General features: G+C 49.6%; 1 protein-coding gene across 2 annotated transcripts in view; it reads left to right on the top strand.

Annotated features, from left to right (window-relative positions):
* Positions 1-13,271, top strand: part of myom1b (myomesin 1b) — a 204,030-nt gene that overhangs the window by 47,751 nt on the left and 143,008 nt on the right. For both annotated transcript variants that reach the window (XM_038809187.1, XM_038809188.1), the window contains exon 3: positions 9,948-10,037. In XM_038809187.1, the coding sequence (XP_038665115.1) occupies positions 9,948-10,037 (90 nt within the window). The remainder of the gene's footprint in view (positions 1-9,947; positions 10,038-13,271) is intronic.

Consider the following 13,271-nt stretch of genomic DNA (forward strand, 5'->3'; position numbering starts at 1 on the left):
CCACTTTAACTTACCCCTCAGCCGTCTATACACACGTGACAAACAAACAGAGGGGAAGAGATGGGTGAATATTGATGAGTAAAAGGAAAAAAAGTATTTGTTTCAGATGGTTATCTTTAGCACACTATCCTTAAACCAGGCTTTCAAGTTGCGATTTCTGCTTTCCAGCCTGTAATGGTTTTCATGGAGATTTCTTCAGGTCCCTGCAGTTTCAGAAATACAGCAGCTCACAGCATTCCTGGAGAAAACACGAGGGAGGAAAGAGAGCAGGGTCTTTTCTTTGTGCGTCCAGGCCTCAACTCTGCTTTCCTTAGGTCTCTGGAAATCATCCTACCCAGGCAGGATCCAATCACCACCTGTTACCAGGCAGAATACAGCCTTTTGGCCAGTTCATTGGTCGTCAGCCGACCAATCAAACCGAGCTACAAAGTCTGGGTTCTGTTGTCCAAAGCTAGCAGCACCATATACAATGTTGCAACCTCTTGAATTCCTCATGCTCTCTGCTGCTTGCTTAAAGATACATGTCCATTAAGCATCCATGGATCAAAAATGATAACGGCAAAATTAAAGAATGGGGAAATAAGGGAATCAGCAGGAAGGACCTTTAAAAATAGCATTATGAATTATTTGAAGAATGCAGATTAGGTATTCAGGCATATGAATCCAACCACATAATTTTTTGTTTATTAATATAATTCCTGCTGTTTGGTGCTCCACATGGAAGTCCAAGGTTGTAAAATTACCCTTCACATAAAAATAAATGGTTAAAATCACTGCTGTGTGATATGCTGACACCATTACGATGATAGTGAATAGGACTTAATTTGTTACTGCAAATTCTGCAAACTAATTTCAACCCAATGCATCTGCCAGATGTCTTAAATTAATTTAAGCTATCCAGGTTAAGAATTATCCAAAGGTTGAATTCAAATAGTACAAGTGAATTTACACAGCAGTTTCATTTGACAAAAATGAACTTGTCCCAGGGAATCGGCGATTCTCCGGCCCGCGATGGGCCGAAGTCCCGCCGCTGACAGGCCAATCCCGCCGACGTGGTTTAAACCACCTCTGTGCCGGTGGGATTGGAGGCGCGAGCGGGCCTCCAGGGTCCTGGGGGGGGCGCGGGGTGATCGGACCCCGGGGGGAGCCCCCACGGTGGCCTGGCCTGCGATCGGGGCCCACCGATCGGCGGGCTGGCCAGTGCCGTGGGGACACTCTTTTTCTTCTGCCGCCGCCACGGCCTCCACCATGGCGGAGGCGGAAGAGACCCCCTCCACTGCGCATGCGCCGGTGGTGACGTCAGCGGCCGCTGACGCCCCGGTGCATGCGCGGACCCACGCCGACTGGCAACCAAAGGCTGTTGCCGCCGGTTTTGGCGCCAGTCAGCGTAGCAGGAGCCACTCCGGCGCGGGCCTAGCCCCTAAAGGTGCAGAGAATTCCGCACCTTTGGGGAGGCCTGACGCCGGAGTGGTTGGCGCCACTCCGCTACGCCGGAACCCCCGCCCCGCCGGGTAGGGGAGAATTTTGCCCAGGATTTTATAAAAGACCAACCAACAGGTGTATTAAGTGACTGATTACATTCAAAATTCTTTGATGAAATAACAGAGAGGGTTGATGAAAATATTCCAATTAATATTGGATATATGGGGCATGATCTAATGGAAAAGTCATTTGCTGGGAGTTCCACTCCAGTTCTGTCGGCAAGTTCCCCACCGCTATCTACTCACACTTAGTCACTTTTTTGGACCCTGGAGAGTTTCTGCCCGGTGAAGCCCACAGTTAAGAATTATTTTCATCACTGGGAAGCTAAACTCACTGGCCAGACCGTCTCCTTAGTGATTGGGGCACTATTTTGAAATAGTGTCCCAAGCTCTGAGTGAGTTTGTGAGTCCCCCACACCCTCCACCATGGGCGATGTCACCCCCCCCCCCCCCTCCACACACATGGGTATTACACCGCACAACCAAAGTGGTGACACCCCTCTGGGGCATATTTTAAATTGTCGTCCCAATCTTCTCCTGCACTGAGGATTTCCGTCGAAAAGAGCCCCTCAGTGTAGGAAATGGGACTGAGTGCGGCCTCGCGGTGCGGGGTTGGGGCGGGGGGGGGGGGGGGGGGGGGGGGGGTAGTGGCGCAGGGGAGAAGAGTTCCTCGCTGAGGTCCCGAATCTACCTGAATGGGAACAGAGTCCCGTTTGATGGGATGAGGTTTCTCGGCGCTCCAAGCGCCAGGAAACACCTGGCTAAACACAAACTTTTCATTTTAAATTCTTATTTGCACATATATAGTTGAAACTGTTCACATTTGAAGTTTTAAGACTTTTACTGGAATGAACAAACTAAAGGCAACATCGACTTCCCAATATTTCAGTCGACAACTTACATTCTAAGCTACAGAAAAGATCGGCCATTTAAAACAACTGAAAATCTCCCCGAATAGCAATACTTTACTCTATCCCACAAACATTCACGTAATTCTCCAGGAACAAGTCCAAAGTGATTCTTAGCTCCTTTTCCCTTTTCCAGCTGGATAACTTGAATCCGCCAAACTGACTTTCATGGTGTTGGTTACCCTGGAGATATCTTCATGGAGACAAAGCAAAGTGAATCTTCCAGCCTCATTTAAACCCTCACAAGTTTGGTCTCTTCAATCCGGGTGTGAGCTCCCACACGTATATTTTATGGTGAACAATGGAGGTTTGCTGTCCCTACCTCTCAGCTCTCTTAAATTCTTGCAGATTGACCTTGTCTGTGAGGTTTAGTGATATTTAGGAAAATATACAACCTTATCCTACTATTGCTTCCTATGGACTCTTCCTGTCTCAAAGCCCATCTCCATGGTAACATAAACCACATGGCTCTTGTGTTCAGGGAAAATGCTCATTAGCTCTCCCCCAGACTTTTCAAACTCCATAAAACAGTTTAAAATATAACTACTTATAAAACCTATCACCTGACCATTAGTGATCCCTGGGATTTGAACCCAAGGACGCAATTCTCCCAAAAAGTGTAGCCTCTGTCGGGAAATGAGGTATGATTTCCCCTGGGTTGTTCGCCGTGATCCTTTTTTTGGAGCCAGTGGAGATTCACACTATAAAAATGTGACTTGTGGGACCCAAAATCATGGCAAGGTCAGATCGTCAGAGATTGGGGCACCACAATTTCAGAATAACCCTTGAGGCCCCCAAACTCTTGCTGGCAAAGACCCCTCCCTCCCTTCTCTCCGGTAAAGACCACCCTCCCATCGCTGTGAATGGGGTGTGAAATTTAATGTAAACAACCAAGTACAAGGGGATAAAAGCAGGCATAATGCAATGTTGAAACTACAGAGCTTATTGAAACTTCTTTTCTTTTAATTTAGGGTATTCATTATTGTTTTCCAATTAAGGGACAATTTTGAATGGCCAATTCACCTACCGTGCACATCTTTGGGTTGTGGGGGTGAGCCCACGCAGACACGAGGAGAATGTGCAAAGTTCATACGGATAGTGACCCGGGACGGGGATCGAACCCGGGTCCTCAGTGCCATGAGGTAGCAGTGCTAACCACAGTGCTACTGTGCCACCCCACCTATTGAAACTTCAGGGGGTGTGAAATACATCTCCAAGAAACAAGCTACATAATCGCTCTGTCCTGTGAGAGGATTTTCGGACAGGCAGGCTGCAGCTATGTGTGCGCTGTTATGGGGGTTAAACATGAAAGAATGCAGGCTCTAAGGCTGTACAGTCTCAAAGGGACCCCCATCCCAGGGGAGACTCCTGGCCTGGTTCCCTCCAGCCCAGTCTGAGCCCCTCCCAATCGCCAGCTCCCCTGAAAGAATCACTGCCCCCATGGCACCTAGCCAGCGGCTGCTGTGCGTTTGTGCTCCCCGGAGTACGTGGAGATGGGCACTGACCTCCTTGCTCCCTCCTCAGGGTCCATGGCGTCAGGCCCCCGCTTTTAGGGACCAGTAGTGATTTGTGCCCAGGTGACTTCCTGCTGGGGGGGGGGGGGGGATACTGGGAGGCTGCTGCATTTGTGTTTAATCTCACTAATGACATTAAAATGAATGCAAATGACCTACCATCAGTTTCTTGCCCTTTCTGGGTGAGATTCTGATTACATCAGCTGAAGTAGGCCAGCAGAAATGGAAACTACTTTGTACCCAGCGCAAATCCCATTTCGGGTATCTCTTGGAATTCTCCTGACACAAATGGATTTATGACAGGCACGACATGGCTGGGGAATCACTCTCTAAAGTCATTTCTACAGCTGCCTCAGGGCATTGTTTACACATGTGCACACTTCACACCTTCTTCCCAATAAAATAACCCCAGTCCCCTCTTCTACATCTAACAGCTAAGCCTCACAAGCTTGTTGCAGGTCGCATGGACCCCTTTATTCCTCCACCTCTTTCCAAATTAAAGACACAGCCCCAACAATAACAATTTTATAAAATCTTAGGCGAAATTCTCCAATCGGGAGATTAAGTGCTGACGCCGGAGTGAAAACCGGAGTGTTTCACTCCGGCGTCGGAGGCCACTCCCTGCCCTCTATTCTCCCACCCCCAGGGGGCTAGGAGCGGCGCCACGCCAATTACGCGCACCGGGTCTTGGCGCCGCGTGAAAGCGCCGCCGCGTAAATTACGCGGCCGGCGTCGCGTAAATGACGTCACCTGCGCATGCGCGGTTGCCGTCCTCCCCGCGGGCGCCCCGCAAACATGGAGGATTGATCTTGTGGGGCGGCGGAGGAAAAGAGTGCGTCCTTTAGACACGCCGGCCCGCCGATCGGTGGGTACTGATCGCGGGCCAGACCCCTACTGAGTGCCCCCCGGTGCTCGATCCTTCCTCCCCCCCACAGGCCGCACATGCTGTTCACGCCAGCAGCGACCAGGTGTGGTTGGTGCCAGCGTGAACCCGTCGGATTGGGTAGGCCGCTCGGCCCATCCAGGCCGGAGAATCGCCGCTCGCCCGTTACGCAATTCTCCGACCCCCACACCAGGTGTGAGAATCGCGGGAGTGCCGGGTGATTCCCGCCACGCCGCCCTGGCACCCCTCCAAAGTGGTGTGCCGCGTTTCACGACAGGCCGCTCGAAGAATCGCTGCTCGCTGTTTGTAATGGTCGAGCGCCGATTCTCCGGCCCGGATGGGCCGAGCGGCCTGCCCAATCCGACGGGTTCACGCCGGCACCAACCACACCTGGTCGCTGCCTGTGTGAACAGCGCGCGAACGCTGCGTGTGCGGCCTGTGGGGGGTAGGGAAGATCGAGCACCAGGGGGTCGCTCAATGAGGGTCTGGCCCGTGATCGGTGGGCACCGATCGGCGGGCCGGCGTCTCTAAAGGCCGCTCTCTTTTCCTCTGCCGCCCCGCAAGATCAATCCTCCATGTCTTGCTGGGTGCCCGCGGGGAGGACGGCAACCGCGCATGCGCGGGTTGGCGCCGGCCAACGTGTGCATGCGCGGGTGACGTCATTTACGTGACGCCGGCTGCGTAATTTACGCGCCGCCGCTTCCACACGGCGCCAAGGCCCGGCGCAGCGCGCAATTGAGGTGCACCGCTCCTAGCACCCTGGGGGTGGGAGAATAGGGGGCAAGGAGCGGCCTCCAACTTGGAGTGAAAAACTCCGGTTTTCACTCCGGCGTCGGCACTTAGGGCGGAACGCTCCACTCCCGCGATAAATCGGGAAGGCCGTCGTGAACTCGGCCGAGTTTCACGTTGGCCTCGGAGGCCGCTCCTCTCACCTTATTCACCCCCACCCAGGGGGCTAGGAGCGGCGCTCCGTAACTCTCAGCCGCCGGGCCTTGACGCTTGTGTCAATGTGGCGCGCCGAGAATGATGCGACGGCGGCGCCTAACTGACGTCAGCCGCGCATGCACAGGTTGGGCGGCTCCAACCAGCGCATGCGCGGCTGACATCACGACGGCTGACGGCTCAAACCCGCGCATGCGTGGTTGCCATCTTCCCCTCCGCTGCCCCGCAAGACGTGGCGGCTTGATCTTGCTGGGCAGCGGAGGGGAATGAGTACGTCGCTTTGAGACGCCGGCCCGACGATCGGTGGGCACCGATCGCGGGCCAGTCCCCTCCCGAGCACGGCCGTGGTGCTCACTCCCCTCTCCGCCCCCAGAAGCCTCAAACCAGCATTTGACGCCCATGTTCACGATGGCAGCAACCAGGTGCGGTTGCCGCCGTCGTGAACTGGTCGGGAACGTCTGGGCGCTTGGCCTATTCGGGCCGGAGAATCGCCGCTCGCCGTGAATAACGGCGAGTGGCGATTCTTCCGAGCGGGGGGTGGGAGAATCGCGGGCCGCACCAGGGGTGTGTGTCGTGAGTCACCCGGCCCTCCATGAAAGGATCTCCAAAGTCAACCCAAGGTCTACCAGGTCTCATTCCCATGGGTGCAAAGGGGCAGCAGAGGACAAGTTTCGATGTTCCTGACATTGGTCACATTGTTCAACTATATGCATTATATTGATGTCAATGCCGGGCCACCATACAAAGTCTCTTGCAAACATTTTAATTTTAGATATACCCAGGTGGACGTTATGTAATTCCTCCAATAATAATCGTCTTCCGGGATTGGGACCAACCACAACCCCCAAAGCAGCACCTCATCTTCACAGCTCACCTTTACTGGTCAAATAAGATTTCATAGCCTCTTAAAGTTTGACCATAGAAACTCCTGCTTAATACCATATTCTTGATTTTCGACAAATCAGGATCTGAGTTCTAATTTATTTTGCAGATACAGGCAGCATTTCTAAGAAAGTTAAAGTGATTACAATCTCTTCAGGTCTGGTGGGGGCGTTGAACTTACGGCTAATGGAAAGTGGCTTAAAGTATTGTCGTTAGTTATCTGGGTCCCCGGTTGATGCTCCAATGTGTACTCGTATGCCGAGAGCTTTAACGGCAGACGCTCTAACCAGGCAGTGTCAATGGGAGGGATTGCCATATCTTCTTTGAATAACCGTTGAATATGGTCCGGCACAATTGTGAAATGCCTTCCATATATGTATTGGTGCAATTTCATTTATGTTGAACACAACCACTAACCCTTCTTTGATTTGGGAGTATCCCGTCTCAGCCTTGGAGAGGGTTCTCGACACGTAAGCAATCGACCTCTCTGTTCCATCATTCAATCTATGAGAAAGTACAATCCAATTCCATATGGAGACGTCACTGGTAAGGTCAAGCTCCTTTTTTTGGGTTGAAATGGACCAGTAAACTAGTGGGCAGTATTTGTTGTTTTACATAATTGAAAGCCTCATTTGACGTGCCCTCAAAACCACTTTTGGTGTTTCTTCGCCATGGTATCCAAGGTGCTGACAAGGTGTCCAAATCCGGATGAATTGACCGCAATAGTTTGTCCTCCCCGAGAAGGACTTCAGCTCGATAGTATTTTTGGGGGCAGGTGCTTTCCTTGTGGCTCTTTCTTCCAAGTTTGCAGCCCTTTTGCATTTACTTTGTAACTCAATTAGGTCACCTCTCTGGGTTTCTCTCTCCTTAAACACACACTAGCGTTCATGAACTTCTTTAATACATCATCCAAGTTGGTTATGTGCTCCTCTCCTGTGGAACCGGTAATATGTACATCATCTAAATAAACTGCAACTCTGGGCGATTCCTGTAGTAAATCTTCCATTGTGTGTTGAAAACTCCCACACATCGACAATATCCGGTAAACCGGTATGGTCATACCTGTTGATACCACACACTCTTGGGATAATTCATCTAATTCCAGTTGCAAGTAAATGTGACTCACATCTAATTGATTAAATGTGAAGCCACCAATGAGTTTAGCTTTAGATCCTTGATCTTGGGTATGGGATATCTGTCTAAGTGGCTGCTCGATTGACAATCAGTTTGGAATCCCCTCAAATGCAGACTGTCTTGTTCGGTTTGACAACAGGGACGATAGGAGGAACTTCTAATCTTCACCCAAAGGGTTGTGAATCTATGGAATTCCTTGCCCAGTGAAGCAGTTGAGGCTCCTTCATTAAATGTTTTTAAGGTAAAGATAGATAGTTTTTTGAAGAATAAAGGGATGAAGGGTTATGGTGTTCAGGCCGGAAAGTGAAGCTGAGTCCACAAAAGATCAGGCATGATCTCATTGAATGGCGGAGCAGGCTCGAGGGGCCAGATGGCCTACTCCTGCTCCTAGTTCTTATGTTCTTATGTGGCCACAGTGTGAACTGCATTAGTCTCCTGATGCCTAGGACTTCAAAGGTGCTTAGGTTCTGCATCCATCTTTTCCAACATGGAATAAGGGACGGGCCTCACCCTGTAAAATCTCGGTGTGGCTTCAGGATCTCAGTATATCTTAGCTTGGAGCCCCTTTATCTTTCTCAGGTCTTCTTGGAAGACCTCGGGATATTCCAGATGACTTCATATAGACTCCCCCCTCGCCCAGTTTGAATATTTCTACCTAGTTGAATTTTATATTTTGGAGCCAGTCATGCTCCGTTCAACTTGGTCCTTGTACCAATAAGCAGGAGCGGGTTGACAGCTGTCTGTAAGTTATCAGGATCATCGCGGTCCCCTTGATTTTAAGTGCCTCTCCCGGATAAGTGGCTAGCCTGGCCATGGTGTTCTCCAGCCTCAATGTTTGGCCCAGTCCCGTAAATAATGGCAAGTTTGTTGCCCAATGATGGTGGCCGAAGATCCACTGTCCACTTTCATAATTGAGATGCAGATCAATAGTGATCTAATGGAGCTGCAGTTGAACTTGGGGACCAAATGGTCTACTACTGTTCTTATATTCCTAAAATAGCAATCAGGAATGAGTAACATGGGGGACTTTTCTCAATCTCAGTCCAGGGACATTGAAGCCAATTGTAATATCTTGTGATCAGCTAATACAGCTAAGGCCGCTCCCCCCCCTCGCCCCATTGTTCGCACCCTCCACTACCGGGGAACCCGCAGTAGGGGGGGGTCACCATTGTTGGGTCTGGAAGATCCCACCGGTGGGAATGGCCAGAAAATCCCAGCCATGCATGACTTAAACTCTTAATCAGCTCGGTTTCAAAGTAAGTATTTGTTTGATCACCTGAGAAATTAGGGAGTCAGGCTATAACCCATCCTAATCATACTGCAACTGGGGATGATGCATGGATAACTTGAAATCAATTAAAAAAATCAATAAAAACATTAAATATTCTACCACCAAACAGAATATTTTAGTTAAATTTAGGAATTCAAAAGCCATTAGCTTTGGGTTTGTATTTCAGGTTGGTTGTGTTAAAACAACAAATTGTATTTATATAGGACCTTTGACATGATAAAATACATCTCAAGCAGCTTCACAGGAGCATCAAAGCAAAAGTTGACACCAAGCCACATAAGAAGATGTTAGGGCAAAGCACCAAAACCTTGGTCAAAGTGGTAGACTTGAAAGAGCATTTCATTACTCCGAAAAAAATCCTCACGATTATAAAAATTACCCAAGCTATGAAAGATAAATGAGAAAAATACCCACCAACCATCATTTTCTGGGTTGTCACATTTTGAGATCACATGGCGAGGTTGGTCTGCTTTGGAACCACAGGTTGGATAGCTCTTTAGGTGCTGATGTCTATCCCCAGTTCCTTCTCTCTCCCACTCCTTTAGGTGCTGATATCTATCCCCAGTTCCTTCTCTCTCCCACTCCTTTAGGTGCTGATATCTATCCCCAGTTCCTTCTCTCTCCCACTCCTTTAGGTGCTGATGTCTATCCCCAGTTCCTTCTCTCTGCCACTCATTTAGGTGCTGCTGTTCAATTCCAACTCCTTCTCTCTCCCACGCCTTTAGGTGCCTCTGTCTTGTTCCGGGCTCATCCTTTTTCAGAATCAGAAGATGCGGGTATCTTGGAGGGTTGTGGGGCTGGAGGAGATTACAGAGATAGGAAATGAGGGATAAGGCCACGATACATTTGACTTATGTATGCAACAATGAAGAATGCCACCAATAAATTTTGCTTGATTTTGTTTCTTTGCAGAGTACGATCCAAATATTCAGATGAAATGCTAGAGATCTCTTCTGGAAGCCCTCAAATGAAGAGAGCAAAGCAGAACTACTATTCGGAGGGGTAAGAGAATGAAGCTGTTGGTTATACAGTGTCTGTCTTCAGAGGATGAAATGCCTGAACACCTCCAGTATAACATAATTATGCAGACAAGGGAATTAGAGATTCTATTGCTGTCTTAGGAATTAGAAAAGTATTTGAGAGAGTATTCTAGAATCCGTAGATGCATATCAAGTCTAATTGAACATTCCAGAGATCACAGATGTGTTATTGGCAGTCTATTACAGTCATTTGTTTTATAACTGTGAAAACACTACAATTTCCAGGTCTGTACATGTTCCAACAGTTAACTATTGGAGGTGGTCAATTCTCATTGAGAGAAGCACCACTTCACTCACAAAGCACCACTTCAACTGATTCACTGGGGTGGGCAATGCTGTGTGCCACTACCTGCGGCATTCTCCATTGACACCAATGAGGAACACCACATGCAGCACACAAGTAGCAGCCTGCGACACTGTTTGCCAATGAGTCGTGGGTAGAGGCCCAAGTGGAGCATCAGTGTCTTGCAGGTGATGGGCTTCGGGGGAACATGGTTGAATTGAGGAACAGACTTCTTCTTGAAGCTTCTTGAAGCTACTAGTCTTTTCCTTCTGGAACCTTGCACACTCTGGTGAAGACAGGTGGATTGGAGAGAGTGAGAAGAGTGTGTTGGACTGGTATTTAAATATGGTGCTGGGACCTTCAAACTCATTAGCTGAGGGCGGGTGGACGAATCCGCTGCTGGACTGCCAGCAGAGTCAAAGGCAAACTCGCCTGTGCATAATTACTGAGGTTCCAAATGCAGAATCTGGCATGAGATCCCCTCATCCTGGTTGGCGGGGAAGGCGCCGCTGGAGCCACTCGTCACGACACCTAGTTTTCCCTCAAATTCTGCCTTAATGATAAATGGGGAATTTTCCAGTTGACAGTCTGTAAGCAGTAGTGTCACAAGGATCAGTGCAAGGACCTCTGCTATTCACTGTCATCTCTTAGATGAGGAGACCAAGGGTGGAAGTTTATCTGTATTTGGTACAGTGTGACAGTGGGTGGGAAAAGTGGCATTGAAGCCACCGGCACCAATGGCTGCTTTCTCTGCCATTGGCAAAAAAATGATAAAGGGCCGGTCCAACTACACCAAGCAGCAACTTAGTTTTAAAAAATTGGGGCACCATTGTAAATGCCACCCAGTGAACATAAGTTCATATGGATCTCCCCCCCCCACCCCCCACCCGCTCATACATAGAGACTTGGATGTCCTTGAACAAGGAACACAAAAAGCTAGCATGCACATACAGCAAGCAATCAAGAAAACAAATGGCATGTTTGCCTTTATTGCAAAGGGATTGGAGTACATGAATGAGGAAGTCTCGATTGAATTGTACAGGGCTTTTATGAGACTACACTTGAAGTACTGTACAATTGTAATCTCTATTTTTAAGGAAGGATGTACTTGCAATGCAGACAGCACAGTGAAACTTCACTAGATTGGTCTCTGGAATGATGGGTGGAATTCTCCACTCCCCACGTGGCGTGGAAGAATCGTGGGAGGGTCTCCCGACATTTTTTACGCCCCCCCCCCCCGGCACCCCCCGCGATTCTCCCCACCCTCTCGGAAAAATCGCCGCTCGTCGTTTTTCATGGCAAACGGCGATTCTCCCAGCCCGATGGGCCGAGCGGCCGGCCCTTCACCCACGTTTCACCATGGCAGCAACCACACCTGGTCGCTGCATTCGTGAAACGGGCGGCGGATGCCCGTTTGGGGCATCCAGGGGCCCGATTGGGACGGGATGACATCCGCGAAGCGCCATTTGGGCGTCATTTCCGGCGGCCGAGGTCGCAGCCGGGAACGACGGAGGCCCGCTCCTAGCCCCCCGGGTGGGGGTGAATTAGGTGTGGGGAGCGGGCCCCGAGGCCGTCGTGAACCCCGGCCGAGTTCACGACAGCCTCCACGATTTTGGCCACCAGCGGAGAATTCCGCCCGATAGGTTTGCTATCATTGAGAGGTTGAGTAGACTGGGTCAATATTCTCTGGGGTTTAGAAGACTGAAAGGTGATTATATACCTTGAGAATTTTGATCCCTCTGGGAAATCAAATGATAAGGGGAATAGGCAAGAAAGTGGAGTTGAAGCTGAAGATCAACCGTGATTTTACTGAATGGCAGGTCAAGCTCAATAGTACATATTATCTACTTCTGTTTATATTTCTTATGTTATTTGTTGTAAAAGATCAGCATCCTCTTTCATCTCATAATGCATTTCCAACCCCTTATCCTCCTTGACACAAAAAATAAAATTGTAAGATCTAGTAGCTGTGTTAGCCCATTAAACCATAAGATATAGGAGCAGAATTAAGCCATTCGGCTATCGAGTCTGCTCCGTCATTTGACCATAGCTGACATGCTTCTCATCCCCATTCCCCTGCTTTCTCTTTATAACCCTTGATTCCCCTAGTCACGGGCACAAATCCAATAACAGCCACTAAATCTTGTGAACGGCCAAAAATGGGATTTGCACTGGCGAGATCTCAGTTTGAGGTCATCTCCGCCCTCCGCCGTTGATGTGATCAAGTTGATGCCCAGAAAGGATGTGAACCTGATTTCCATATATTGTACTAACATATTGTACTAACTATCATATCATTACCGGGTTTGAGGGCATAATTGAGGGCCTGTCCATGGTGCCCCTTCCCACCCCCCAGCGGCGTGACATCACGCCGGTGTGAATCACTACTGGTTTTCAAAAACAAAAACACATCGTGGTGACCATGTTGGGGGTTTGGAAGTGCCTGTAGCCCCCAAGGATTGAGGAACAGGCCTGGGCGTTGCCCACTGGCGGTGCCCCCAGCACTGCGGAGGGCAATACCAGTGGTCAGTGCCAGGGGGCAGTTACCCCCTGTTGTGGGGAAGCGGTCCCCCTTATCTATGGGGGAGTGCGTGTGTGTGGGGCTATCCCCTTCTGCATGTTGGGTGGAGGTTAGGGATGTTTCCCTTTTCTGCCGGTGGTCCCGATGTCTGTTGTGGGGGCATTAAATTTAACTTTGCGATAAAGGGTGCCCCGATCTCAGATTCCTGGTGTTCTTGGTGTTGAGGGCCTGCCCCTCCAGCTGGCTGTGATCCTCGCCAGCAGCATGAAATTGCAGAGTGCCGTTAACTCAGGAGAGAAAATGCGGCTGTGTAGCCTATGATTTTCACACAACTTTTTGTCGCCTGATCCAACACTCGTTAAAATTTGGGTAGATTGAACCCTAAATCTCTA

This window comes from Scyliorhinus canicula, chromosome 10 (assembly GCF_902713615.1).
Source record: "Scyliorhinus canicula chromosome 10, sScyCan1.1, whole genome shotgun sequence".
Classification (NCBI taxonomy): Eukaryota; Metazoa; Chordata; class Chondrichthyes; order Carcharhiniformes; family Scyliorhinidae; genus Scyliorhinus; species Scyliorhinus canicula.